A 26230-nucleotide genomic window follows, 5' to 3' on the forward strand; every position below is an offset into this window, starting at 1 on the left:
CACTCAAGGAACGCAAAACATTAGCATGCAGGTATAGCAACCAATTAGGAAGGCAAATGATATGTTGGTCTTTATTGCAAGGAGGGTGGAATACAAGAATAAGGAAGTCTTGCTACAATTGTGTAGGGCTTTAGTGAGACCACACCTGGAATACTGTGAGCAGTTTTGGTCTCCATATTTAAGGAAAGATATACTTGCATTGGTGGCGGTACAGTGAAATTTCACTAGATTGGACAACCCTCTCCACCCAGGAACCAACGTTGAGAGGCTGAGTAAATTGGGCCTATATTCTCTGGCGTTTAGAAGAATAAGAGAACATCTCATTGAAACATGCAAGATTCTGAAGGGGCTTGACAGGGTAGATATTGAGAGGTTGTTTCCCCTGTCTGGGAATCTAGAATTCTGGGGCAGTCTCAGAATAAGGGATTGATCATTTAGGACTAAGCTGAGGAGAAATTTATTTACTCAGAGGACTGAATCCTTGGAATTCTCTACCCTAAAGGATTGCGCATGTTCCAATGTTGAATATATTTAAGGCCGAGAGAGATTTTTGGGGTCTCGGGGAATCTAGGGATATTGGGGTTAAGGCAAAAGATCAGCGTTGTTCATAGTGAATGGTCGAGCAACCTGATGGGACCTTATGGACTACTCCTCCTTTTTCCTACGTTCATTACTGACTTCAGCTTGGCCTCCTACAGATCACTAGGTTTTCCCCCTAAATCACTCTTCCCCTTATCTCTACCAACATCTTCCTCCCCATCTCCTGGTCACTGCCCCCTTCACCGCATGCCCCCCCAACCCCCCAACTGGACCTACCTGAGGGCAGCAGATGTTTGTAATTTGTGAGGTCTCACGTAAGTGAGGCCTCAAACCAATATCAGGTGCATTTTAAGTACCTATTTTGGCACTGGGATTGTTCCCATTTCCAGGCTCTCACATAACGAACCTGTTTCCTGCTTGATTCAAAAGTGGGGGTGTAGTGGAGGGTGTTGTGATTACAGATTTAAAATTTTGATACATATTTTGATCCTGACTGTAAAAGCACAAGAAAGCAAATGACATGGGGTCAAAGCAATACAAGCAGCCGTCCTCTATTGCAGATTGTAAGTCTCTGTGATAATTGCCATAATGAAGGGCTATTTTTATCCAGTGCACTGTTACGTTGTCAGTGATTCATTCTGAGACCAACACTTGCAATTACTGTTGATATTTTAGTGGGCTAATACCTGGGAGATGTTAAAATAACAATGCGAGGAATACTATCCCATTGTCACCAACAGCCTTTTCCAGTTTTAAAGTACGATTAGTTTAAAGAACAAGTTTTGAGGAAACAAGTGTCTTTTTTTTGGTGGATTATTAGAAGGTACATGTTCACATGCTCAACTTTGATTCAACTTAGTGCGGTATATTTTACTCTTTAACTACTATCTCACTCATCCCAAAATCTCTGCATATGGTTTGATGCAGATGATATTTGATAACGCTTATGCTGAGCACCTTGGGACCCTTCACAACTTTAAAAGCGCAATGTAAATGGAAATTGTCGTTGCTAAGATATTAATACTGATAACTGTTGAGACCCTGGAATCAGATTCGTCATCAGGAACAGAGGGACGACATTACCACAAAACCTCTGCAGTTTGTTAGATCCATTCCACCTGTTTTAAAATAGCCAGTGATAATGTCTGATGTGGCTCAGTGAAACACCTTTACCTCTGAGGCAGAACCTGACCTAAGGCTGGCAGGAATTCTACAGATTAACTAGCTGAATATGCAGAACACTTCACCCAAGTGCAGTGAATTGATTGGGGATTGATTAATCGCTTGCTTCTTCTGTATTTGTCATAGATGCGTCTAATCAATATGCTTTGGCACAGATTTGAAAACTGTTATAGGCTGCAGTTTTTGCTTAATCCTTTCCATTCAGTGCGTCTGCTGTTTATTTCCATATTGGCAGAGGTATAAAATTGATCATATGGGAATCTGCCAGGTGGAGTATGGTCATCAGGCACTCCGATCTGAGTCCGCTGAGTTGGGGAACGGAGCAGTCAACTGCGAAATGCAGCTCCATGTGGTACAAAGTCTGATTAAAAGTCAAGGAGCGATGAGGCTGAACTCTGTTCTATTTCTGAAGCCATGCTTTCTCTATACTTCAGTCTCCTGTTATTTCAATCAACCGCAAGGCTACACTTTTCTACCAACACCCAAATAACAACAGCTACCTGCATTTATATAGCACTTTTCAAGGTTCTTTACAAGAATGTTACCAAACAAAATTTTACAATTGAGCCAATTTAACAGCTATGAGGACTGGTAACAAAGAGAGAGGTCAAGTCGATAGGCTTTGAGAAGCATCTTGAAGGAGGGGAGAGAGGAGGTTTGAGAAGGGGATTGCAGAGCTCAGGGCCCAAGCAACTGAAGGCATGGCCGTCAATGGTGGAGCGAACTAAAAGCAAAATACCGCAGGTGCTGGAAATCCTGAACCAGAAACTGAAAAGCTGGTAACATTCAGCAGGTCAGGCAGCATCTGTGTGGTCAGGTCCCAAATAAGGATGTTAAGACCTGTAACGTCAACTGACTTCTATTTCTGCATGGACGCTGTTTCATGGCGAACTGTTGTGTTCTTTAATTCTGAAATCTCTGCCATCTCGATCAACCACAAAACCCAACCCCGGGTTGGAAACCCCAGTTTGACCTATCCTCAGCCAGGCGCACACGTGCACACGCGCTCACGGACACGCACACCCACACCCGGATTTTCACGGAAACGGAATGACTCTGGAGCCATTTAAAAATGACAGGTGGGACCCGATACTGGGATTCCTGCTCCCATTCCTGGTGCCCCTAATTTTTGCTGGCGTGTGATAAGGGTGCAGATAGCGAGCGCTACCTCAATCAAACCAAGTCAGCATTTCAGTTAAGTTGTCAAAATGGAACTCCCTGCTGGTCTAATAATTTAATTTGCCTGGGCTCACAGCCAACCTCATGGTTATAGCTGGAAGTAAAACCAGGGCAGATTAATATCTATCTGAATCTCAATAGAAGTAGATGAGGTGCTGGTATCTTTGATCCTGAAATATGTTTAAGGTACATTAGCTTTGCATATGCTGGACTTTGTACTGGAACTTGCAAAATGGGAATGTCCCAAATTAGATGTTAAATGTGTCAAAATGAGTTGGCATAAATTAGTTCAAAAACAATTCTCGTACAGATCAACATTCAATATATTCCCCCTTTGACTTAGAACAGCCAAAGTTTTATTTAATATTCTGAATAACACATCTGGAACTGAGAATGATGTAATTAATGCGGGTTTCACTAATTTAATTGGCCTTTGGAATTCTCATCTAAAGAGAGCAGTGGAGGCTGGGTCATTGAATATGTGCAAGGCTGAGTGAGTTAGGCAGATTTTCGATCTACAAGGGAGTCGAGGGATATGGGGAGCAGGCAGGAAATTGGAGCGAAGCCCACAATCGGATCATCCACGATCTTATTGAATGGCAGAGCGGGCTCGATGGACTGAATGGCCAACTCCTTCTATTTCTTATGTACTTACGGTATTGCACAGAAATATTCCAGCCAGAAGTGAATGATGGGTGAATGATATGAGGACACATGAGTATAGGGCAACCGGTTGAAATTTACTGCCCACATACGCTTATAAAATAGAAACTGAATTGTTTCAAGGATAACTTTTTGCATGCAAACAGCAAGACTATAGGAGAGAGGGAGGGGTTAAAACTGTGAGACTATGGGCGGGAGAGGTTAAAACAGAGACTTCAGAGGGGAGAGAGGTTAAAACAGCGAGACTTGAAAGAGGTTAAAACTGCGAGACTTCTGGGGAGAGAGGTTAAAACTGCGAGACTTCTGGGGAGAGAGGTTAAAACTGCGAGACTTCTGGGGAGAGAGGTTGAAATAGCGAGGCTTTTACAGTGGAGCTGGGAGTGTCAATTTGGAAAAAAAACCCAGCGAACAGTGACATCACAGGAAAACTAAGTTGATTAGCTGGTGAGTAACTGCTCTTATGGAGGGTGTGTAAAGAGCTGGAAATTAGAAAGACTTAAAGTTTTACATTTGTTTTAGGGGTAAAGGTCTGTTCGATTACTAAGGTTCAAATTAGTACAGTAATTGGTGGTAAGGAAAGGCACTAAATAAAATAGAAAAAAAAGGAAATAATTAAATAAAATTAAATAATTCATTAAAATGCATTAAGAATGGCAGGGCAGGTGATGTGTTGCACTTGCAGAATGTAGTCATTCCTGGGTGCCAGTGTGATCAAGGACAAAGACATCTGTAGAAAGTGTCTGTTGCTTAAGGAGCTGCAGCTCAGAGTCATTGAGCTAGAAGTTGAACTACAGACACTGTGATATAAGAGGGAGGGGGGAAAGTTACCTGGTTACTTGGTGCCAGGAGGCAGTCACGCCCCTTAGGATAGGGGTCGTCTGATTTGGTCAGTGGTCAGGGACAGGAGGGTGTGGCTGTAGGTGAGGCAGGTAAAGGGACCCAGAGTGCAGGAGCCTCAGCCCTTGCAGTTGCCCAATAGGTTTGAGTTTCTTTCAGCTTGTTTAGATGAGAGCAGGGGCTGCAGGGTGGATGAGCAAACTGACCAGGGACCATGAGACAGGAAGCCATCCAAGTGGGGGGGCAGGGTAAATAGGAATGCAGTGCTAGTAGGGGAAAGTGTAGTCGGGGGCAGCTGTGCTGCCTGCCCAGTGTCAGGGTTCGGGACTTTTGCTTGGGGCTGGAGAGAACTTGCAAAGGGAAGGGGGAGGATCCAGTTGTTGTGGTCCATGTAGATACCGACATAGGTAGAACTATGAAAGAGGTTCTGCTGAGGAAGTATGAGCAACTAGGGGCTAAATTAAAAAGCGGAACCTCAAGGCTAATAATCTCTGCATTATTACCTGAGCCATGGGCAAATTTTCATGGGGTAATTAAGATTAATGATGAACGCGTGGCTCAAAGACGGGTGTGGGAGAAATGGGTTTTGATTCATTGGGCACTGGCATCAGTGTTGGGGAAAGTGAGAGCTGTACCAAAAATTGGGACAGCTGAACCGTACTGGAACCAGTGCTCTGGAGAATCATGTGTTACCAGGACGGTAGACAGGACTTTAAATAGTGTGGGAAAGGGATTACGTGAGAAGATATAGTGAAGTAAATGGAAATGACAAAGTAATAGAGCAGGGCAGCAATTTGAATAATAATTACCAGAGTGACAGAAAGGAACAAAACATACAATCGTGTGAGTGCACTAGCAGATGAGGCCGGAGTTTGCATAAATGGTTTAAAAAAAACCCAAGGGTTTAAGGCTCTGTATCTGAATGCATGCAGCACTTGTAACAAAAGGGATGAAATGTTAGCACAGATAGATATAAATATGTATGATCTGATGGGCATTACAGAGACATGGTTGAAAGGTGACCAAGGCTGGGATCTAAATGTAGAAGGGTATTTGACATATCAGATTGACAGGAAGCTATGAAGAGGTGGCAGAGTAGCTGTGTTAATTAGGGGTGGCATTAGTTCAATACTGAGATGATCTTAGCTTGAAAGATCAGGATGTAGCATCAGTTTGGATAGAGATAAGAAATAGTAAAGGTAAGAGATCACTTGTGGGAGTGGTTTATAGGCCACATAACAGGACAGTGTAGGACAGAGCTTACAGGAAGTAATGTGAGGCATGTAAGAAAAGTACCACAATAATCATGGGTGACTTTGATCTACGTGTAGATTGGGAAAATCAGATTGGCAGAGAGAGCCTGGAAAATGAGTTTATAGTGTTTTCAGGACAATTTCTTAGGGCAGTACATTATAGAGCCAACAAGGGAGAAATCCATCCTAGACCTGGTAATGCGCAATGAGACAGGATCAATCAATAACCTTATGGTAAAGGAGCCTCTCAGTGACAGCAATCACAATATGATAGAATTTCATGTTCTGTTTGAAAGTGAAAAGTAGGCCCATGATGCAATTTTTAAACTTAAATAAAGGTAACTATGTGGGTGTGAAGGCAGAGCTGGCTAAGATGAACTAGGTTAAAAGTTAGGACAGTCGAGATGAAGTGGCAGGCTTTTGAGGAGATATTCAATAACGTTCAGCAAGTGTTTATTCCAGTGAGAAAGAAAAGCTCTTTGAGAAGGATGCTTCATCCATGGCTAAATAAGGAAGTCATGGATCATATTAAGTTGAAAACAATACTACAAATCTGCAAAATTAGTGATAGGTCAGAGGATTGAACAGATTTAAAAATGAACAAACAGTGACCATCAAGATAATAAAAAGGCAGAAAGCAGATATAAGAGAAAGCTAATTAGTAATACAAAAACAAGAGGTTCTACAAGTATTTGAATGGGAAAGAGTAACTAAAGCTGGTGTTGGTCCACTTGAGAATGTGTGTCTGGGCAATTGATGGAAAAGAAGGTTTTGAACAGTATTTTGTTTGTCTTTTTGGTAGAAGGCTTAGAAAACTTCCCAAAGTAATTGGAAAACAAGAGGTAAGAGGGAGGGATGAACTTAAAACAATCACCATCACCAGTTAAAATGTGCTAGGAAAACTATTCGGCCTAAGGCTGACGAGTCCCAGGACCTGATGGCCTGCACCCTAGGGTCTTAAGAGAAGTGGCAGCACAGATGGTAGATGCATTGCTTATAATCTTCCAAAATTTCTTAGGTTCTGGAATAGTCCCAGCAGTTTGGGAAATAGCAAATGTAATACCTTTATTCAGGAATGGAGGGAAATAGAAAGCAGAAAACTAGATGCTAGTTAACCTAACATCTGTCATAGGGAAAGTGCTATAATCCATTATTAAGGAGGTTATAGCAGGATACTTAGAAAATCATGATGTGATCAGGCAGAGCCAACATGGTTTTGTGAAAGGGAAACCATGTTTAACTGATCTACTGGGTTTTTTGACGAAGTAACATTTAAGGTGGATAAAGGGGAGCTAGTAGATGTGGCATACTTGGATTTTCAAAAGGCATTTGATAAGGTGTCACATCAGAAATTACTACATGAGATAAGAGCACATAGCTTAGGGGGTGACATCTTCACACGGATAAAAAATTGGTTAGTTCATAGGAAGCAAAGAGTAGGGATTTTTTTCAGATTGGCAGGCTGTAACTAGTGGAGTGCTGCAGGGATCAGTGCTGAGTCCTCAACTATTTACAATCTATATCAGTGAGTTGAATGAAAGGACCAAATGTATGGTCACTAAAGTTGCTGCTGATACCCAAGGTAGATAGGAAAGTAAGTTGTCAAGAGAAGGTAGAGAGTCTACCAAGGGATATAAACAAGTTAAGTGAGTGGGTAAAAATTTGGCAGATGGAGCATAAGTTGGGTAAGTGTGAAATATCCATTTTGGCAGGAAGAATAGTAAAACAGTAAACTATTTAAATGGCAAGAGATTGCAGAACGCAGTGGTACAGGGTGATATGGGTGTCCTGGTACATGGATCACAAAGGTAGCATGCAAGTACTGCAAGTGATTAGGAAGGCAAATGGAATGTCGGCGCTTATTGCAAGAGGAATGTAATATAAAAGTGATGAAGTTTTACTGCAGCTGTACAGGGACTTGGTGAGACCACATCTGGAGTACTGTGTAGCGTTTGGTCCAATTATTTGAAAAAAGGATATAATGGTATTAGAAGCAGTTCAGAGAAGGTTCACTCGACTCATTCCTGGAATGAAAGGCTTATCTTATGAAGAAAGCTTGGACAGGATAGGCCTATACCTATTGGAGTTTAGAAGAATGAAAGGTTATCTTATTGAATATTTTGAACAGACTGGATAGGGTGGATACCAGGAGGATGCTTCCTTGGCAGGGGGTGATGGAAACTAGAACTAGGGGACATAGTTTAAGAATAAGAGGTCTTTCTTTTGAGACAGAAGAGGAGAATCTTTTTCTCTGAGGATCATTAGACTGTGGAATTCTCTTCCCCAGAAGGTAGTGGAGGCTGGGTTTTTCAACTTATTCAAGGTTGAGTTAGATAGATTATTATTCAACAAGGGAATCCAGGGTTATGGGGGCAGACAGGAAAGTGGAGGTGAGACCGCACTAAATCAGTCATGATCTTCTTTAATGGTGGAGCAGGCATGAAGGGTCAAATGTCTACTCCTGCTCCTATGCAGACAAGTACAATTGTTTCAAAGGAAGAAACTGATGTCAGATGGTTGATGAGAGGTGTGGAATCTGAAACAGCACATTGTTCTTAAAGGATCAGTTTAATCTTTTTGAATTTTCATAAATAAGAAAAGCTACAGGAAATTGAACTCTTTTCTTAACAAATTTAGCGTACGTAAAGTTTGAGGATAAGGTTTTTAAATTATAGAAGCCCCAACTTCAAGTAAACTGGAAATATATTATTGCCAATTTAGTGGCACCTAATGTAAGTTGCCACTTCAGTACAGTAGCAAGAGTGTCTGCATTGCTGGAGGTGTGGAATTTACAAGGTCATTCTCCCTGAGGTGCAGGGGGAACGGCAGTAAGGGTAGAGGGGGTAGCTCTCAGCGGTGCCACCCAACACCACCACACCGCAACCCCCCCCCACCAACTCCTTCCCAATGTCTCATCCCTTAATCAGGCACTGAGTGTCTTTGATTGAGGGGGCCATTCCCCCCACCCCCATCAGCCCCAGGAGGTGACAAGCTGGCTGTACAGTTTTACTTGTTGTGCACGCCACATGGCAACAGGCCCGCCACTGAGTTAATACCTGCGGTGGTGGGCTGAGCCCTTAAGCGGTCATCAGTTAGCCACTTGAGGGCTGTGGAGTGGGGAGGGTGACAGGGTTCCATTACATCCTGCCCAATTACATGCCCTTCCCACCTATAAACTCGGCACGACAGAGAGCACAAGGTTCCGCCCATCATTTTATATATCAACCAATTTGGATAAATTATGATAGTGAGCTGAGGGATTCTGACAGTTCTAAGTGGCCTGGAGATCAATGGTAAGGATCTTTAATAGTCCATTATAAGCTATTATTGGCTGCATGAGATGCTATGGTCCATAGATGACACTTAGATTTTCCAGTTCCGATTTTCAGTCTTGGTGTTTGATTGCACCTCCTCAACTGGAACTTTTAATTAGGCCAAATGGATTTTATTAAGACACTGACATCTTTTCTCTCTGTCTGGAAGTTTCTGTTGAGGTACCTCTGAGGGGAAAATGTTCTCTCTGTTCTACAATGTAATGCAAACCAAACATAATTCAAAATGACTTCAGAGGCAACAATTGTGATGAGCTATGGAGAAATCCTGTGATTGTGTTAAAACGTTACATTGTCATTTGGGATTGAGCTTCTGAAATTCAGAGAGTTTGATAAAAGTGTTTTGAATTGAAGTTCTAGCTCAGTTGTAAGATTTACTCATTTCTTCGGTAGCTGTTAAGTTTTTAAATAGACAAATGGATTGTTTATCTTGAGTTACAGCAATTGTTTTGAGGAATTTGCTTGGTTGCAATACGATTCTAAATAGCATTAGGAGCCTCGCAATGGATTGATGTAATGTAGTTCCAGCAGTGGTTTACAGGAGGCATAAGTAATTGTGCAAAACAATAATGTAAAATCAGTAAATATTATGTAAACAAGGCTATTTACCAGTTTGTTGGAGCATGAAACACTTTTGAGCATAATCTATCTTAGAACAATCTGAATAGAAATAACTTTTAAACCAATGCTCAATTTTTCTGGGATCAGTGGGACTTCCTTTTGCCATTTTTCCAGATGCTGGAATGTAGGTGACTTTTATTCATTGTGATTATTAGTGTTAATGTCTTGTCAGTTACATTGTTAAGGTTGGTTAATGCCATGCCAACTGCATTGTTAAGATTAAGAGAAATGGGTGATAGGTATTAATTGTCTTTGAGTACATATATTTATATGGGGATAGCTGGGGCACTGGGGGGTGGGAGGAGAGCTGATGGACTCAAGTCAATAACCTCTCTTAATAGAGAAAATCTCTGTGGTTTGGTTTTGGCTTCATCAACTGGCTTGAATCCTGTTAAGAATTGGCCATCATGATTGTGTGGGTTATAAACTTATTCTGAAAAATTTCATTAGTTTTAATGTTTCCAACATAATGCAGTCAATTTCCTAATCTAAGCAGTTTAAATAATTGTCAACTGTACTTTTATATTACACTATAACCTCTCTCGTCCAGAAATCTATTGTTCAGCAATACCAGTTGTCTGGAAATTTTTTGAGAAGACCCAAGCAACTTATGGTATCTTCTTAGTACAGTACCTTGGGAGTGGAAACATGGGAGAAACAGTATTTAGATAATTAAATCAATTTTTATTATTGTTTTATCACAATCTTATGCTTCAGGTAATTATTTATACTTATGGAGTTTTCTGGTTCACAAATTTATGGTTAGGCATTCTGGCATCCTTCTATAATGCAGAAAATTCTAGAATCCAGAAATAACTTGGTCCTAAGCATTCTGTACTGGAGAGGTTATAATTTTTAGCTTTCATTTATACTTATTAAATTTCTGGACAATGAAAATGAGCAAGGTTCAAAGAGACATGGAGTAATTGAGTGAGCAAATGGAATTCTATGTGCAGGAGTCTGGTTCAGAGAAAAACAAATAGGAAACATTTCTTAACAGTTAAACACTAGGAACAGTGGAGGAGCAAAGTGATTTAGGTGTACGTGTACACAAATCATGAACAGCTAGTGCATTGATACAGAAAGCAATTGGAAAGGCTAATGGAAATTCAGCAAAGATGTGATCCTTCGGACATACGGAGGCTTGGACAGACACTTTTGGAGTGCTGCATTCAGTTTTGGGCCTCAAACCTCTGGAAAGATTTACTGGCTTTGGAAGGATACAGCACAGATTTGCCAGAATGACCAGGTTTTAAGAGTTAAATTATAAGGACAGGTTGTGTAAACTTGGATAAAAGCAAAATACTGCAGAAGCTGGAAATCTGGAACAAAAACAGAAAATGCTGGGGAAAACTCAGCTCTGAAGAAGAGTCATGAGGACTCGAAACATTAATTTTTTTTTTCTCCACAGATGCTGTTAGACCTGCTGAGTCTTTCCAGCATTTTCTGTTTTTATATAAACTTGGCTTGTATTCCGTTAAGTTTACAAAGATGAGGGGTGATCTAATAATAGTGTTTGACATTGTCAAGGGGACTGAGGCCTCAGTCTATAGTTTTATGAAATATATCGTTCTGGATAATCTATAAAATTTTCCTTAAAACTGGACAAAGGCTTTAAACTTGCTGAAGCCATTACTGGCTATGACTCTCACAAAAGGAATTTTTGGCCTTCAGAACAAGAGCAACCTCATTATCTCTAAAGAGGTGCTAATGCCCTGTGACTGCAGAGATCAAATCCCCAGAACATGTACAAAGGCCCTTTATATTGGTAAGGCCAGACCCTGGCCAATGGAGACAATCCATCTGCTAGGATAAGAGGATCTAGAAACCTCTGTTGAATTTATTAATGGTTGAAACATTAACCATCCAAAGAATCCAGACCAGGAATGTACATCCTTTGTCCAAACAAGTTGAAGAAGTGGGAGTCATATGACATGGCCACCCCCCCATTCTCCCATCCCGCGCCCCCAAACAAGCTGCTTGAACCTGTAATATTGTCTTGTGGAACTGAAAGATTGCCATTTTTCCATCTAGCAGGCAGCAATAGAACCAGAGCTCTGTTCCAGGTTTGAATGCCTGGCCCCAACTATGCTGTTTTACTTGAAATTCTGAATTTCTGCACCAGCACCTACAAGGCTAAATCATCTTGATGTATCTGTACCTATGGAAGTCCTATATATTGGATTATCCTGCATCTGTCTTCAGCCTGCTGACTCTATTAAAGAATACACCGTTGGTCTTTGATTCTGGGTGCTGGACTCGCATGAAACAATAACTCATATCTTCTCTATGGTCTTTGCCCTGTACCTTTTCCTTCCCCTCATCCCTCTTTTATTGTATGAATGTACTAGGCCCTATGTAGTGACACCCCGTCCTGCATTTTGAGTGTGTGTAAAATAAACTAACCGTTTTAGTTCATCCCAGCTGGAGGTTGCTGTGGGGTATTTAATAGGGAATTGGATCACGCCAAGACTGAGGAATTGGGAAAATATGCCACCACATATGAAGGGGGAAATCAAAAATCAAAAACACCTTTCTGTTTACGAATAGGTGGTGAGAGGAAAAATCAAAGCTGTTTAAATTAAACCTCCTCCTGTCTGTAACAAAAGCGATAAAGGATTAGATTGAGGTCCATACGTGTAAATACTTGCTGCAAATAAAGCATAATGGTTTTGAGAAACTACAGATATGAGCAGCATACTTTGGGAGAATAGACAATTCCCAAAACCCCCATATAGATCCTGACCACACAACAGAACAATTTTCTCCTGGCTCACTTCCCTCACACCCCACATTCTCTTGGGATTAACAAGTTGCCGATGCTGTAAGCATGCACCTCTTGCTTTCCATCCCTCCACTCATCACATCACAAACTTTGTTCCCTTTTCCGTTCAGAATCCCAATAACTTCACCCTGGCCATGCAATGATGGAAGAGCAAGAAGATAAAGGAGAAACACATCACTTGCTCTCATACTCGCAGCCACTAGCTCGCTATTGACAATGTGTGCACTTCAGTGCAGAGATTAGAGGCATGATCTGTATATCATGAGATACTGGTAATGAGATAGCTGCAGCCAGGATAGGGGACTGAAACAGTCCATGCTCATATGCAGCAAGACCTGGACAATATTCAGGCTTAGGCAGATAATTGGCAACTAACAAGCAATGACCACCTCCAACAAGAGAGAATCTAAACATCTCCCCTTGACATTCAATGCCATCACCATTGCTGAATCCCCCACTATTAAATTCCTGGGGGTTACCTTTGACCAGAAACTGAACTGGACCAGCCAGTGGCTACAAGTGCAGGTCAGAGGTTGGGAATTCTGCAATGAGTAACTCGTCTGACTCCCCAAAGCCCATTCACCATCTAAAAGGCACAAGTCCAGAGTGTGATGGAATACTCTCCATTTGCTTGAGTGAATGCAGCTCCAACAACACTCAAAGCCAAACACCATCCAGGGCAAAGCAGCCTGCTTGATTGGCACCCCATCTCCAAACATTCACTCCCTCCGCCACTGATGTACACTGGCAGGTGTGTACCATCTACAAGATGCACTGCAACAACTTACCAAGCTCCTTCGATAGCACCTTCCAAGCCAGCGACCTCTAGCACTTAGAAGGATAAGGAGTGCATGGGAACATCACCACCTGCTAGTTTCCCTCCAAGTCTCTCACCATTAGGTTAGGAACTATATCGACGTTCCTTCACTATTGCTGTGTCAATTCCCTAACAGCACTGTGGGCGTATCTACCCCGCCTGGACTACAGCGATTCAAGAAGATGGCTGACCATCAAAGGCATTTAGGGATGGGCAATAAATGCTGGCTTAGCCAGCGACGCCCACATCCTGTAAAAGGATAGTGCAGGTGCCATTTTGCCTGAGAAAAAGGTTGGATGTGAGTTTGGCTGCGGAGCATCAGATGAGGATGTCAGTGGTGTGGCCTACTGAAGATGGCTGAAGGTTGAGAACTATTGTTTAAAAAAGGCTGGTTTTATTGAAAATAACTTGTGGTCTTTAGACCTTTCAAGAAACTTTTATAGGATTTGAAAGCTGGAAATAACAGAATATTTAAACCAGTATCGTCCACGGAAAAGAAGCATATTTATTAACTTGAATTGTTTTCGATAGGAGTTCCAAATCCTCTCAAGTTGGTAAACGAATATGCTTACATGGTCCCTGCCATTTAAAAGGTCCACATTTAAAAGGGGAAAATCACTTCTATCGTCCTAAAAATGAAAGCCATTAACCATTAGCACTAGCATTAGTTTTACTGTTGACTGGTTGTAGTCCGTGGAATTTTCCGGTCCCTAGTGCGGGATTTTGTGGTGGGCAGGAGCGGAAAATTCGGCATGAGGATAAAAGTCGGATCTCTGCTGGTGGAAAAAGGAGTCGAAATTTTCCTCTCGCCACTTCATGGCAGGATGATGGTGTGTCGGCTTTCCCGCTGATCCACGTCGGGGCACAATTTGCATCCGTTAACATGTCATGAACACTGATTTAAAACGCAACTTGCCGGAATCATGTCCCCTTCCAATTACGTGTCACGCCTGCGGGAAATTAGACCGGATATAAGTGGCATGCATCTGTCCACCCTCACTTCACTTGTGACTTTGAGGTGAGTGCAACATTCAAAGCCTAATCGCAGTAGTGCTGTTAGCAATGATACCACTGTCAGCCCAAACTGGTGCGTGTGTTTATGGTGGGGCTGTTCAGTGTCTGCTTGAGCTGGTCTGTTCATCCTGACTGCCTCAGGTGCTGAGCTGGGCTGCTCTCCGTGGTTGCTGTACTACTCCAACAGGACAGTTTTGTGTGCTTTGAGTCCCAAGCAGGGCTGCAGTCTAAAACAGAGACACGAGGATGAAGGGGGATTGGTAGGGATGGAAAGGATTGGGGAAATGGGAGAGACATGAGGGTGAAGGGGGGTTGGGCAGTGGTGGAGGAACAAAGGCAGGCAGAGGGAAGATTGGGCGTGGGGAAGCTGGAGCTTGACATGGAACAGTAGAATGCAGATACACAAGGGGGTGGGTGGGATTTTATTTCCATGAAGGGGAGGGGATACACGCTCTAGAGTACGAAAGGTAGGCGGGGTCACGTGGCACAAGAGGGATAGCTTGCACAGAGACTCATGGAGCAAGGGGAAGGGAAATGGTCTTGTGGTCATTCATTGAGCCAGAGAGGAGGGAAAGACAGTCATAGTCCCAGGACTGATGTCAAGAGTTTAGGGTGAGAGAGTAAAGGCAGTCCTGGCGCTTTGTGGCCCTCGTAGTCAGGGTGAGAGATTAAGCAAAATCCTGGGGCTCTGTGGACCATGCTACAGGGCTATGCATAGCATGCACGTAGTGTTCCCATGCCAAGGAGGGGCAAGGCCTATGTGCTCAATGGGGATCAGGCACAGCTCAGTGTGCAGGGCATGGTCATGGTCTCGCAGTCGATGGCGAAGGGGGTGTTTGGCTCGGGATTGGGCTACAGATGGGATGGTCATGGTCAGGGGAGGCATCTGCAACCTGTAAGCGGTGAAAACATAATAAAGGGGAGGGGGTAGACAAAACTCTCCTGGTGGTGGGGTCACAGTCACCTCTGTGCATACAGCCTCAAGATGGGGAGGGGTGAGGTCCAGATGGATCATGGGGGCATCAACAGTGATGGATTCAGGATGGGGAACAAGAATATTCACAACAATGATAATGGGATCCAGGGTTACTGGAGAGGCTGGAGAATCACTGAAGGGAGTTCTACCTGTACATCATGAGGTTCGAGGAAGACTGGTGGGACCTGAACTCTGCTGGGGAGAGTTGAAACTAGTCTCAAAGTAAAAATGCAGCAGCACCATCTTGAGATCCTTCAGTTATGACAGTTTAAAATCGAAACTGGAAAAGAATCTGCAAGAGAAGGGGGCGGTGGGACAGTGGCTTGACTCAGGAGCCCGAACAGGGGGCACCCTCACACTACTTAGAGTAACAACGTGGAAATGGAGTCTGAGGTGATAGAACTCAGGAAGAGTTTATTGAGAAGTTGGAATTGGAGCCACTGACATTTTGAGCATTTTAATGTGCGACCGCAAGAGTCATTGGGTTCACAATGAAGTTGATCAATTTGAGCATTAGCAGAGAGGAATGTGAGAATGGAAGATGCAGCCAACCATGAAGGGAGAACAGCTGCTGGATATGTGCAAGATGATCAATAAAAGTTTAAGGTGTTTTCTGTAATTGGCATGGCTAATGGGCCAAAGGGTATCCAGTTATTCCAATTCCAGTTAAGGCATAATCAGTACAGACATGGTAGGAGTGCATGAGGTAAGGTTGCACATATCCTGGATGTGCTCCAGCCCCTTCCAAACTCTCTGGAATTGAGATGTCAAGCAGCTGGTGTGGCATCTCGGTCACCTCTATCTATGAGGTTGCACCTCGGCTGGAGCGTTGGATCAGGGAAAGACGAGTCATGCTGACGCAGCTCGAGGGCACAGCGGTGGCTTTCTGGTAGCGATTGGGAGATCTTCTATAGATGCCCATCACTCTTTTTAATCTGTTGGATCAATCTCTCCATTGGGAGGAGGAAGATTGAATAATGGAGCCTATGCTCAATGCTGTATTCTTGATGGAAGTGATCTGATTGAGGATGGGAAGTGCCCGGCACCACTCAGCACAGCTTCGAGAATGGCCCGGCTTGAGAACCACGGTCCAGGGGAGCCCAGCAAGGCCCGGAGGATGAGGAGGTCAGACCTATTGCATGGAGGTTGCTCACGTGACTAAGGGTCTACCGAAGAAGCTGTTCCTATCTGGAGGAGAACGTGAGATGATGTCATACATGTCTACGCTCATCAAGGGATGTGTTGGCTCACAACTACCAGATTCTGCAGGACAAGCTAACACAGCAAAGACTGGGGGGACATTCGCTGCCAGTGCCCCTAAATGTCGTCACCACACAATTTCTTTGCCAGCAGGTCGTTCCAGGGATCCACAGGGGACTGAAGTGGCATCTCTCAGTCCTCAACATGTAAATGTATCAAGGTGATGACAGTGAGGCTCATCATTGTGAAGTTCATACTGGATGAAGCTAGCCAGGCTAGATTCCTGGCTTTTGTGGTAATCTCTGGCTTCCTTGGAGTACATGATGCAATCGATTGCACACATGTGGCTTTGAGAGCTCCATGGCAGCAGCCCCTTGATGTTCATAAATAGGAGAGGGTTCCACTCACTAAACAATCAGCTCATGTGCAACCATCAGAAGAGCACCATGCCAGTTACCCTGCGAGTTCCTATGATGCATATGTCCTGAGGCTCTCCCAGGTGCCTCATATTCAATGGGCCGTGATGCTTACAGGGCTGGCTGCATGGTGATAAGGGGTACCCGCTGAAATGATGGTTCATGACCCCCGTGCGTCGTCTTCAAAGTGCCTCGGAAGATAGATGCAACATGACGCATAGTGTTATGATCCCAGCTGATGTTGCTATTGCACAAGTCAGTTCCTATGTTGGCACCCAGCTTGATAGATCCTAACTTTTACATTTTTTGTTTAGATACTTGGAGAGTGGCTACTGAACAGTCACAGCAGTCAGCTGATGAACCTTTTAACAAAAGAATAAAACATTTATTAAACAAGAAAAGATGAACAATATTAGAATACTCCATCACCCACAACTATACCTTTTACAGACATATATAGATTTGTATGGATAACACAAGTTACAAAAGCTATCTTATACTCTAATTTTCACAGTTATTATGCAGTCCCTGTAAACCTATAGGTGACCTGTGGTCAGACACACCACACTCTGAAACCAAGTGACAGATGCCACCCCAAGCAGGTGCTATGGATCTCTCATCAACTCCCCACAGATATTTGTCATACCATGAGCCAACTGGTCTCACTGAACTCTGCCCTTCACGCACTGGGTTTCCAATCTCCACTCTTGAAGAACTCGCTTTGGAATCTTCCCTCAAACCAACATTTTCTCTCAGACACCTTCTGCAAGGGTCAACCTCCAGGGTTTTGAACTCTTCTTTGGGTGCTCCTCTCCCCTGGATCACCACGTACATTGAAGCTTTCTTCCACGCACTCACCCTCACTGACTCAGCTGCAGTTCAAGGGCATGGTGGTGGCTTTCTGGTAATGATTGGGAGATCTACTATCGTTGCCCGTTACTATTTTTAATCTGTTGGACCTACCTGTCCATTGGGAGGAAGCTTGAATAATGGAGCCTGTGCTCAATGCTGCATTCTTGATGGCAGTGATCCGATTGAGGAGAAGTGCCTGGTGACACCTAGCACAGTTTCAAGAACTGCCCGGCTTGAGGACCATGGTCCAGGGGAACCCCAGCAAGACCCGGAGGATGAGGAAGTCAACATGCCCATAGTAAAGAGTTACAGACCTTTAGCTGTCTCCTTGGACCTTTTGGCTTCTTGCGTGCCTATATTGTTTTAAATCTGCTTCTTGCAGCTTTCTCCCTTTAAGCATGAAGCTTGGTGCCTTCCTCACTGGTCCTTACTGTCACTTCTGCAGAATAGGGCCATTTCCAGACTCCTGTTCTTCCTTTGACTAGAAGGTGGTCTTGGGATTCCTTCTTTCTGTCCCACTCCTTGGCCTTGGGACCTTTCAGTTCTCTTGGGAAGGCTGCTCTCTCTGCAGTTCCCTCTTCCAGTGTCTGTCTCTCTGGAATCCTGGCTTCAACTTCAGTTTTGGACTTGCTATCTGTCCCTCTGCTGGCCAGTCTCTCTGGCAGCTGCTTCCAACCACTAACAGTGAGAGTAAGATCAGCATTGGGCCTTGGACCTTCAACCTTCATGTTTCACCAGGCCCTAATCTTTGGAAAGATCAGCAGCCAAAGCTGTATGTGACTGCTCCAGGAAGTGAAAGGCACTACACCAGCACAAAGCCGCGTCATGTGGACTTGATGCAGTCGTAACCTCCAGAAAGAAACACTTCTTTGCTGCCACAGAGATGTGCACACAGCTGGAGAGACCAGCATGGCTGCAGGTCTTGTGCTTTGGCACAAACAATGGAGACAGCCATTTGATGATGAGATAACATTAGTGGTAACGCTGCAATGCAATTAAGCACACACAACTCCATGGTGTCTTTTAATGTCACTTCCTAACCCAATTTGCAGTCCCTTTCAATAAAGAGGCTGACACATCTCTCTGACATTAGACATGGGGTGAGTGAGTAACATGAGCCGGCTAGACATCACATGAATGTGAGGCTCACAAAGAGAGGCGAACATGGAGAAGGAGCTTGGGTCACCCTCTCAATGAGGGACCACATAGATGCCTGTGCACAACTCATTCAAATGACGAGGCCATTGTCATGAACAGCAAATGTATTTACGAAGGTGCATGACATATGCAGTGAGTGAACACCCCATTACCCAAAAGTGATATTAAGGTTCCTTAATGTTTCTAACCCTACCACTGCATCTTAGTGCATCCCTGACATCTGCAGCAAAGGTGGAGGCAGCCTGCTCACTGATGCGCCCTGTTGTCTTTGATGATTTTGGTTGGTGTCCTCTGGAGCACTGAGACCTGGAGGGCCTCGGTCTGCTTTGGGCCTCCTGTTGTGAGGCAGGTGCACCCTCCTCGGCCTGTGCAGCTGGAGGTGATGGAGTCACAGACAGAGGGGATTGGGATTGGCAGACCATTTGTGGACACCTGAGTGGATAGCCCCGGGGTTTTCAGCTGCTGGTGGTCCTCCCTGTGGATGCCCAAGGGCCCCTGTTGGATTCCTTGAGGGGAAGGGGCACCTAGAGGGAGGTCGAGATGCCCCATCCCCCTCTCGCCTAGCCACTGATGGATCCCACCAATGCCTATAGCAATGGTGTGAAAGTCTGAGTGCAAATCCGGCAGAACCTGCTGGACCAAGGTCTCCGAGGAGGCTGCCACCCTTCTCATGGAGACCTTAAGGCGCTCGTATGGCGGAGCCACAAGATCAGACAGAACGTGGATGGACTGTTCGTCCTTTGCTCTAGTCTGTTGGCTGCCTTTCTGAACTCTGCCTGATGTTCCGCCGCCTGTCTTTGCATCTTCCACATGTTTGTGACAGCCGCATCCAGAGGCTCATCATCTGACTTGGACTCAGTGGGAGGTTATTCTCCAGAAGTCTTCCAAGTGCCAGAGACCTGGGCTGTCAGTACCTCCGACTGCTGTGGAGAAGTGTCTGAGGTGTTCTCCAGAAAGTGATCCTGAGCCTAATCTAGATCTATAACCCACCAGGGTATGTGTCTCTGTGCTAGTGGAGGATGCAGGTGAGTGCTGTGACAGGTTGTCTTCAAATGGCTCCTCCACATCCTCCTCTGAGATGGCCTGGAGACTGGGGCTTATGTTGCCTGTGCTGGTCTGTCTGGATTTGCTGCTGTCTGTAAGAGAGAGAAAATAGATTTAGTTCATGAACAGGCTGAATACATCATTGCATGTCACTCATTAAGAATATCAGGATGTGATCAACTCATGAAAGGCTCATCTGTACTGGCTTGCTGGGAGGGGCCAATCTCGCCTTCACCACAGGAGCGATCTCTGTCCTCCCCTGCCAACTCAGTGGCATCCTCCTTGGATATGGAGAGCTCCTGGATATTGGCTGACCTTCCCCCCAATTCTGGGATCTCTCCCTCTTGTTGTGGGCAAGCTTGGCCTGCATGAAGACATGTGGATGTGATGAGAAGGGATGAAGCAGGGGTTGGGAAGCATGCATGATTACCGTGTGTATGCTGAGCCTCCCTGTAATAAGGGCTGTGGATGCTGTTTTTTCAGGATGATAGATGAGATCCTGGTGAATAGGCTTTCAACGCTGATATCTCCCCTGCTAATATTGTGTCAGATTCCTGAGCTGTGTGATGTTTTAAGTGTATAATGCTATGATATGAAAGAGAGACCTTAGAGTGAATTGAAGGTTGACTTAGCCTGGTGATGCAGATGAGATCATTCATCCTCTTCCTGCACTGGGCGGCATTTCTCTGGCTGTTGCCCGGGAGCTGACATCCTTCGCAACTTCCCCCCAGGCCAGCGGGTCGAGGTTGGTGGACCTCCTGGATCCATACCTGGGGAAAAGAACTGTCCAGTGATGGTGGGCACCTCTAATAAAAGCCTCCAGGGAGTCATGGCTAAATGTTGGCGCATTCTTCTCGTTCCTTGGGGCCATCTCCGGAACTTCCAACCACACAGCTGGGCTGCACAAAGTCATTTATATGTTCGGGTGTTTAAATATGGTGCCAGGAACTTTGACCCCATGAGATGATGGGCAGACGAATCAGTGCCTGCCCCACCATGTGATTCAGCGAGCAGCTTCCCTATGCATAATTAATTACGTTTCAGGCAGAAGATTGGGTGTGAGAACCTGACCTGCCGATCAGGAAACTCGCCACTAATCCCACCTGCCACTGCACTTGGCCTCTGGAGCAGAAAATTCTACCCAGTGTCTTTTAAGTGATAAATGTATTTTGTCCAAAAACAGCTCTATTTAGGTACTCTGAAACGAGAACCACCAAGGTAATGTTTTGTCTAGAAAATATCTGTACAAGCATATGAAAATGACAGCAGAAAAAGACCAGTTGGTCAATCAAGCCTGTCCCACACTTTTGGTGGCTGGAACATCTTGAGTAGACACTTCTTATCCCTAGCCCTCCAATCCCAACCTACTGCAGCCTCTGAAGAGAGGCAACAAATCCAGGGGGGAGAAAAGGCAAATAAAGAGAAGAAAAATCTTTGGGAAATTCCTCTACATCTCCCTCACGTAATAAAAGCCAGTTCAAGAGACCACATGAACCATGTGTTCATTTTTTGTTAATCCACTTACCTTCCATATCATGCAATCTCTGCCCCAGTCCAGAACTTGTGCCTTTTTTTTGTTAATGGGTGTGGGCATTACTAGCAAGGCTGGCATTTGTTGCCCATCCCTAATTGCCCTTGAACTGAGCAGTTAAGAGTCAACCGCGTTGCTTTGGATCTGGAGTCACATATAGGCCAGACCAGGTAAGGCTGGCAGATTTGCTTTGCTAAAGGAAGGTACAACAACTAATGATAATTTCATGGTCACCATTACTGAGACCAGCTTTACATTGCAGATTTATTAATTGGATTTAAATTTGATCAGCTGCCATGGTGGGATTTGAACCCATGTCCCTAGAGCCTCTGGATTACTAGTCTAGTGACATTAACACTTTTCCACTGCCAGAGCAGTTAATTAGAATTCATTATCATTCTATAGTTTTAATTTTCTTCGTTAATAGCTACCTAGGATCTCAACATACCCTAGCCACTTCAGTATTTCAATCATTGCAGAATTGCATGTCTGTTTTCTCACTGCAGCACTGTATCATCTGTGATCTCCGCAAGCAAGCCCGATTAAATTTTAACCAAGGGAGGCACCTTTCCATGCTGGCAAAGGCCCTGTTCTGTAAAGCAGAAATATATGACACAGAGAACAGTGGGATGCTACAGAAAAGCTATTATGTTACAGAACTTACCTGGAGAAGTTTGGACAAAACCTAAGTCAATATGTTTCACATAGTCAGTTGGAAATGAGCTAATGTAGTGCCATCTTTTAAAAGGCTAACAAGGCAGCAATAACAGACCCATTCCTCTTATTTTAGTCTTATGTAAGATAATTGAATTGATGTCAGAAGTAAATTTTTGGGCTGTCTGGACAACAACTTAAATAGCTGCCAGTCCATGATTTCTTTAAGAAACTGTTAGCCCAATTCAGCTCTGTTAAATCCCACAATATGCACTTTAAGCCAACATCTCAAAGCTCTGAACAAAAGGCTACTTTTAAACTCAAATCCATGAGATTCGATGGAAAATTAGTGATGGGTTAAAAAAAAAGACGTCCTCTTCAGAGGAGTAAAGCAGGGATGGAGTGAAGTACTGAGTGGGGTGCCCCAGGCTCTGTGTTGAGGCCATTGCTATTTCTAATTTACATCATTAACATGGAAACAGAAACTCAATGCAATTTGGTCAAATGTACAAATGATACCAAACTAGGAGCTACAAGAAATCCAGGCAGCAGTGCACAAATTATAGGGTGGGATTTTCCGGCCCCTCCTGCCAGTGGGATCTTCCGGTCCCACCCAAGTGAATGGATGTTTGAATGGCTCGCTGCATTTGCTGTGATGGGGCCGGAAAATCCCAGCCTTAGAATAAGTTAAACAAAGTACTTGAATGGGCCAAGCAATGTCAGATTTAAATTTACTGCAGACGAGTGTAATGCGTTACATATCGAGTGTAATGCGTTACATATCGAGTGTAATGCGTTACATATCGAGTCTAATGCGTTTCATATCGAGTCTAATGCGTTTCATATCGAGTCTAATGCGTTACACATCGAGTCTAATGCGTTACACATCGAGTCTAATGCGTTACACATCGAGTCTAATGCGTTACACATCGAGTCTAATGCGTTACACATCGAGTCTAATGCGTTACACATCGAGTCTAATGCGTTACACATCGAGTCTAATGCGTTACACATCGAGTCTAATGCGTTACACATAAAGAAAATTGGGCAACATATGTGCTCCATGAGTGCTGTTGAAATAGCTAAGAATGAAGTTGAAAGGGAGCAAGAAGTCTGAGTTAAGTGGACACTCAATATGGACAACCAATGCAGAGCAGTAATCAATTAGGCCAATAGGATTTTGAACAGCATAGCCAAAACAAGGCCTGGACAACATTCAGGCTTGGACTAATAAGTAGCAAGTAACATTCACGCCACACAGGTTCCAGACCATCTCCAACAAGAGAGAATCTAACCATATCCCATATCCCCTTGACGTTCAGTGGCATTACCATCACTGAATCCCCCACTATCAACGTCCTGAGCATTACTGTTGAACAGAAACTGAACTGGACAAGCCATATAAATACTGAGGTTACAAGAAAAGGTCAGAGACTTGGAATTCTGTAGCTAGCAACTCACTTCCTGACTCCTAAAACCTGCTCACCATCTGCAAGGCACAAGTCAGGAGTGTGATGGAATACTCTCCACTTGCCTGGATGTGTGCAGTTCCAACAACATTCAAGATCTTGACACCATTCAGCACAAAGCAGCCCGCTTGATTGGCACCCCATCCACCACTGTAAACATTCACTCCCTCCACCACTGATGCAGAGTGGCAGCAGTGTATACCATCTCCAAGATGCACTGCAGCAACTCACCAAGGCTCCTTCAACATCACCTGGACTGGGCCTTTATTCTTTGGAGTTTAGAAGAAAGAGACATGATCTCATTCAAACCTACAAAATTCTTACAGGGCTCGACAGGATAGATGCAGGAAGGATGTTTCCTTTGGGTGGGAGGTCTAGAACAAGGGGACACAGTCTTAGGATAAGGGGCAGGCCATTTAGGACTGAGATGAGAAGGAATTTCTTCACTCAGAGGGTGGTGAAGTTTTGGAATTCCGTGCCCTAGAGGGCTGTGGAGGGCTCAGTCATTGAGTATGTTGAAAACTATCTGTAGATTTTTACATATTGAAAGCATCAAGGGATACAGAGAAAGTGCAAGGAAATGGTGTTGAAGTAGAAGATCAGTTACAATCTCATTGAATGGCAGAGTGGGCTTGAAGGGCTGAATGGCCAATCCTATTTCTTCCAAACCAATTACTTTTACCAACTAGAAGGACAAGGGCAGCAGATGCATGGGAACACCACCATCTGCAAATTCCCCTCCAAGTCACGCACCACCTTGAGATGGAATTACATCGCCGTTCCTACACTGTTGATGGGTCAAAATCCTTGGAATGCCTTCCAACAACAGCACTGTAGGTGTTCCCACAATACATGGACTGCAGTGGTGCAAGAAGGCAGCTCACCACCATCTTCTCAAGGGCAATTGGGGATGGGCGATAAATGCTGGCCTAGCCAGCGACACCCACGTCGCATGAACGAATAAGAAAAAGACAGAAGAGTACAAGTCGGAGGAAGTTGTGATCAAACTGTACAGTGTTCTAGTCAGACCGCACTTGAGTATTCTGTGGTTTCCAGTCCTGGTTACCAAGAAATGAGGAAACCAAGTGTTGGAGAGGGTGGAGAGAACCATGAAGATGAACCTTGGTGTTGTTGGACTGAGTTTGAGGAAAGCCCGAACAGAGTTATGCTCCTTAGCATGGAAAGGGGTTGTCTGGAGGCAAACCTATTGAGGTATATAAGATATTAAATGTTGTGGAAACATTTAATCCAGAAATTTCCTTGGAAGTGCTCTTTCTCCGCCACCGTAACCTTGCTTGAAGCGTGGGTGTGCCCCAATTTCTGCACAATACTGGGGTTTCCTCTACATTCTGCCGAAGTTATGGTGGTGAATGCAGGAACAATCTCAAGGAAATTTTGGACCACCATGTTAAACGGTGGGAAATAGGACATGATGCAGGTTCAAACTAATAAATGGTATTCTTGAGACTATTAGCATGAAGTTGCTCTTCATACACATTGTGATCAACACTTGGAATAGATGTGTGGGCAGAGTGATGGAGGTGAAAACATGAATAGAACTGATGATTTTGTTGTGAATAAAGGTCCAGTATTGAAGAATCCATTCTGCTAGGCATGACTTTTATATCTAGCATCATTTGAATGGATATTAGGGAGGTAGATAAGAAGCAAAAATACATGAAAAGAATCTAGATTTATCTTTTGGGGATTGTGTGAAGAGATATTCTTTATGGCTTGAAAGTGTAAGTTAATGCTTTCGCTTGACCGTAAAGTACTTCACTTAGAATATTCTGTCATTTCAGCTACCAGCTGGCCCATGAGTATACATGGTTGGAATTCTGTACCGCTGAGAACAGAAATCTAGCTGTTTTTGGAAGAATGTATTCTTATTCTTATTCACCAGGAAAAAAAGGAAAAAATGAGAAGTTCATCCAAGTATTAATCAAATCTCATAACCCAAGAAGATCTGGGACTCAGCTGATGGCTTGTACCAGAGTGGCACTAGGAGCATTATATATGTGCTCAGCATTCCTGGATTAGGGAAATGGCCAAAGCACCCACTCTGACCATAAGCCAACAAACTCTGCTGGAAGTTTGTTTGCAGTTGAATAGCACAATAATGGTTACTGCCAATGTTCACAAAGGGATGCTGTGAACATGAGAGATACACTATGGGCAGAATTTTATGCCAGTGCGATTTGATGGTCCCACCAAAGTCAATGGACTTTTGAACAGCTCGCTGTGTTTTATGGCCCCACCCCTGCCTTGACAGGGCCTTAAAATTCCACTCAATAGGGAAGTAAATGTCTTCAAGATTAGGAGATTACAAAACGGGAGACAGCTGGTAAGAACATGGCAAAAAAAAATTAAGAGCAGCAGTCAAACGTTTGCTGTGTCTAATTTGGTTAACACAATGCACCCAATATACATATAAACACTCACACGCACGTTCATGCATGGGAAATTCTAGAAAAGGCTAAGAAGAAATCAGATGGTAGACTCTAGGAATGTCCCTCAATTATTGTGAAAATCATACAGTTGTAGCTTTCCAATTCCTAGTATGTAATACACATTTCTAAACTGTATGATTTGTTATAGGGTTGGAAGTGAGCTATATGGCATTGACAGTATGCCAGATTTGCGTCGAAAGAAGACGATGCCTATCGTCCGGGACTTGGTGAGTTAGATCTTGGATTATTGTTGGATT

The 26230-nt window shown here is 43.9% G+C and overlaps 1 protein-coding gene across 5 annotated transcripts in view; it reads left to right on the forward strand.

The window, feature by feature from the left end:
- Window positions 1-26230, forward strand: part of LOC121269822 (protein unc-13 homolog C-like) — a 599906-nt gene that overhangs the window by 295737 nt on the left and 277939 nt on the right. For all 5 annotated transcript variants that reach the window (XM_041174809.1, XM_041174810.1, XM_041174811.1 and 2 more), the window contains one exon: window positions 26122-26200. In XM_041174809.1, coding sequence (XP_041030743.1) covers window positions 26122-26200 — 79 coding nt within the window. The remainder of the gene's footprint in view (window positions 1-26121; window positions 26201-26230) is intronic.

The sequence above is a fragment of the Carcharodon carcharias genome, chromosome 26 (assembly GCF_017639515.1).
Source record: "Carcharodon carcharias isolate sCarCar2 chromosome 26, sCarCar2.pri, whole genome shotgun sequence".
Lineage (NCBI taxonomy): Eukaryota > Metazoa > Chordata > Chondrichthyes > Lamniformes > Lamnidae > Carcharodon > Carcharodon carcharias.